This window comes from Buceros rhinoceros, unplaced genomic scaffold, assembly GCF_000710305.1.
Source record: "Buceros rhinoceros silvestris isolate BGI_N320 unplaced genomic scaffold, ASM71030v1 scaffold12114, whole genome shotgun sequence".
Classification (NCBI taxonomy): Eukaryota; Metazoa; Chordata; class Aves; order Bucerotiformes; family Bucerotidae; genus Buceros; species Buceros rhinoceros.
The window spans coordinates 23,031-26,041 of NW_010410083.1; the positions used below are offsets into that span (position 1 = coordinate 23,031).

Below are 3,011 nucleotides of genomic sequence, written 5' to 3' on the forward strand. Positions count from 1 at the left end.
GTATCAAATGAGGGAAACGAAAAACAAAAGAACAAACAACATCTTGCAGCAAGAGTATTTTACCAGAATCTTTATATACTGTCACTGCTGTACTTTGCTGCCGAGTTGAGTTCTAGGTTTCCAGTTCAGCGACTGCAATGGACACCTGTCAAAATAATCACAACTTTGTTTCTTTGGTACTGGCCTCTGAATACCTTTCAAGTCAAAATGACATTACTGAGATTAGTACCTTCACAATTTTTACAGAAATGATTGGAAATTCTTCAAATGAGAGTGGTGGTTCAGGAAACAATACAAGACCTTTATAGCAAACTTGGTTCTTCAAAAAACAGTAATTGTATTAAAAATACATAATCCATGACAGAACATTTTATTCTACCCCTGTCATGGAAAATAAAAAAACATTGCATACACAGCGTGCACTCAAAATCTATGGGGCCAAATTCTGCACTGAATTAAGTGGGAATCTTGCTGAAGTAGAAACTGGAAATCTTGTTTTATGGCCTCTGTCATCAGTAAGGGGTTTTCATTATTATTATTATTTCACAAGTATTTGGATTTCATCTAACAGTGCATCCTTTGTCCTATCATTAGTAAGTGTCATAAAGAAAAAAATTATATGTCAACAATGTATATGCTTTTCCATACTACCTCAATTAGCATGACCAAAGCTGGCCATAACTACACCCAGTACTGATTGCGCTTCAAAGTTGGGTTTGTTTTTCGACAGTACTGAACTATTTCAGGATCAAGGTTTAACCAGCTGTTTTGCTGAGACCGTTCTACAGTTGGAGAAGCCACTGCAGGAAGCAGCTGTTCATGTCTTACTGCTGTGAAAGTTAAGGCTGTACTTCTCTCAGCCCCCTTCAGGAGAGGAGTCACTGTAACACTGGGTACAGTCAAGCTCCGTTCCACACATCGACCTGGACTACTGAGGACTGCATCTGTCTGACTTTTGACATGTGGCTTTGTCTTCTCTTTCTTCTGACACATTAGCAAAATGCAGACACAAATAACAGCAACAATGAGTAGCACAGACACCAGAACCAGGGGGATAATGACATACCAAGGGTTGCTGCTTTCACCTGCCTGCTCCCTCAGACTCTTAGTCCCCATAGATCCACTTGTTCCCATTGCCAGATTTAGTAATGGACCTTCCTCATGCAGATTTCCCCAGTGATTCTGCCCTGGCCACATGGTTGGTTCAGTCTTCTGTGGTGCTACTGTAGACTCTTGATTCTGAGAGGAGGTTGGTGCCTCATCTTTTGAGGTAGTGTGAATCTTCAAGTTCATCGTGCTTAAAGTGGTTATGGCAGGCACTTTGGCTGTAAAACCCTGCAGAAGTGGAGGACTGTATGGCACGATGGAATAGGGAAAATTGCCAACAGCAGGCTGCACAGCATCTGCCCTGAGTATAAACGTGAATGAGTCATTTAACAGATCAATGCCTGTCATATTCGTATCTATGTCGAGAAGCACACCACCACTATCAATGTCAGCCTGGGTGAATGTCTGAATATCTTCAAACACTGCATCACCCACAAACCTTTTCTTTACAATCCTTCCATGAGACGGGGGCACTATCACTTCAAATCTAGGATTACTATTTGTCAAATTAGCTAGCTCAGAAGCATCCAGGTCACTGCTTCTGAATTTGTAAGCTGCTTGATTTGAAATCTGCATACCAGGTACAACTTGTACTAAAGGTTTCACTGTGATGTTCAGCACTTGCCCTGTTAGATTGCCTTCTGCAGTGAACAACATAAACTCCAGTACTTCTTGGGACACAGTGAAATTTGTCAGGTGGTAAGACAGCCTTCCTGAGTACAAATCTGCCTGCTCAAATTTAGTAACCTGCTCATTTTCAATCATCAAGTGCCCATATTTGAGCGGCTGAGTTATTTCATACATAATATTAGTGCTTCTTCCATTTGTGACAGCTGAAAGCTGCACATTAGTAATAGTGACCGATGTCTGGCCCTGTGGAAGTGCAACATCGGTAAGGTTGACCAAGACAAGAGCAATAGGTATCACTTCAACACTGAATATTTTGTATAAAGGGCGATGTTTACCATCAGTCACACTGAAATAAAACACCCCAGAAGATGAACTTCCATCCTGCACAAACCAAACTTCACCACCGTCAACATCAGCTTGTGTGAAATCCTTAACAGAGACACTGAAATTGCTTTTCATTGCTAAATAACCATTGTTGGGGTTGCTAACAATGGTGTATTTGAGCTCGGCTGGGGTGTTATCTAGGTCTTCAACTTTCAGGTTCTCTGACCCCAGCACTGACACATCGCCCTGCAGGATTTTCAAGTGCAGCCTTTTAGTCTTCAGTTCTGGAGCTTGGTCATTCACTGGAACAACAGTGATATTAAACATCTCCTCCAAAACTTCACTATGGGGCTTTGTTGCAGACTGGCTCTTCAGGTTTAACCAAATGGCAAAAGTGAAACTGTCATTAAGTGATTCAGAATTATCATGTATGTACACAATTCCGAATTTGTTCAGTATGTGTTGGGAGAAGTTAGGTTTTTCTTTGGTAACATTTCTTTCTCCAACAACAATCATGCCATGTTGGGGTAAAGATATAACTTGATACCAGACTTCATACATGGAGCGCTGTACATCAGGTAGCTTAATCAATAGATTTGAAGCATCTAAATTTGTTTTGTTGATTACTACTCTACCTCCTTCCTGGACCGTGGCACCTAGCAGAAAGGAAAAGAGAATCTTAGAAATTGACTATTTTATAGTTGAAATGTTTCAGAAATTAGATATCAAACACTGGTAAGGCTCAGAAAAGTTTCTCCTTCCTGTTATACTTTTTTCCAAATGTCATGACCTGAAATATATTGCCACTGTTTTTAAAATACAGTCACATATAAGAGACAAGATTTTCTAACGATGCATACATTAATATTAAGGACATACCAGTATCTCAAAGATTCTGACAGTGTTTTCACCTGTTATAGCAAAATGGAGAGCACCCACTATATCAGCAG

The 3,011-nt window shown here is 40.3% G+C and overlaps 1 protein-coding gene across 1 annotated transcript in view; it reads right to left on the reverse strand.

Moving 5' to 3' along the window:
- Positions 1-681: 681 nt before the first annotated feature.
- Positions 682-3,011, reverse strand: part of LOC104492865 (chondroitin sulfate proteoglycan 4-like) — a gene marked incomplete at its 5' end in the record, with an annotated part of 21,500 nt that continues 19,170 nt past the window's right edge. The window contains one exon of the mRNA XM_010135468.1: positions 682-2,717. Within this exon, the coding sequence (XP_010133770.1) occupies positions 682-2,717 (2,036 nt within the window). The remainder of the gene's footprint in view (positions 2,718-3,011) is intronic.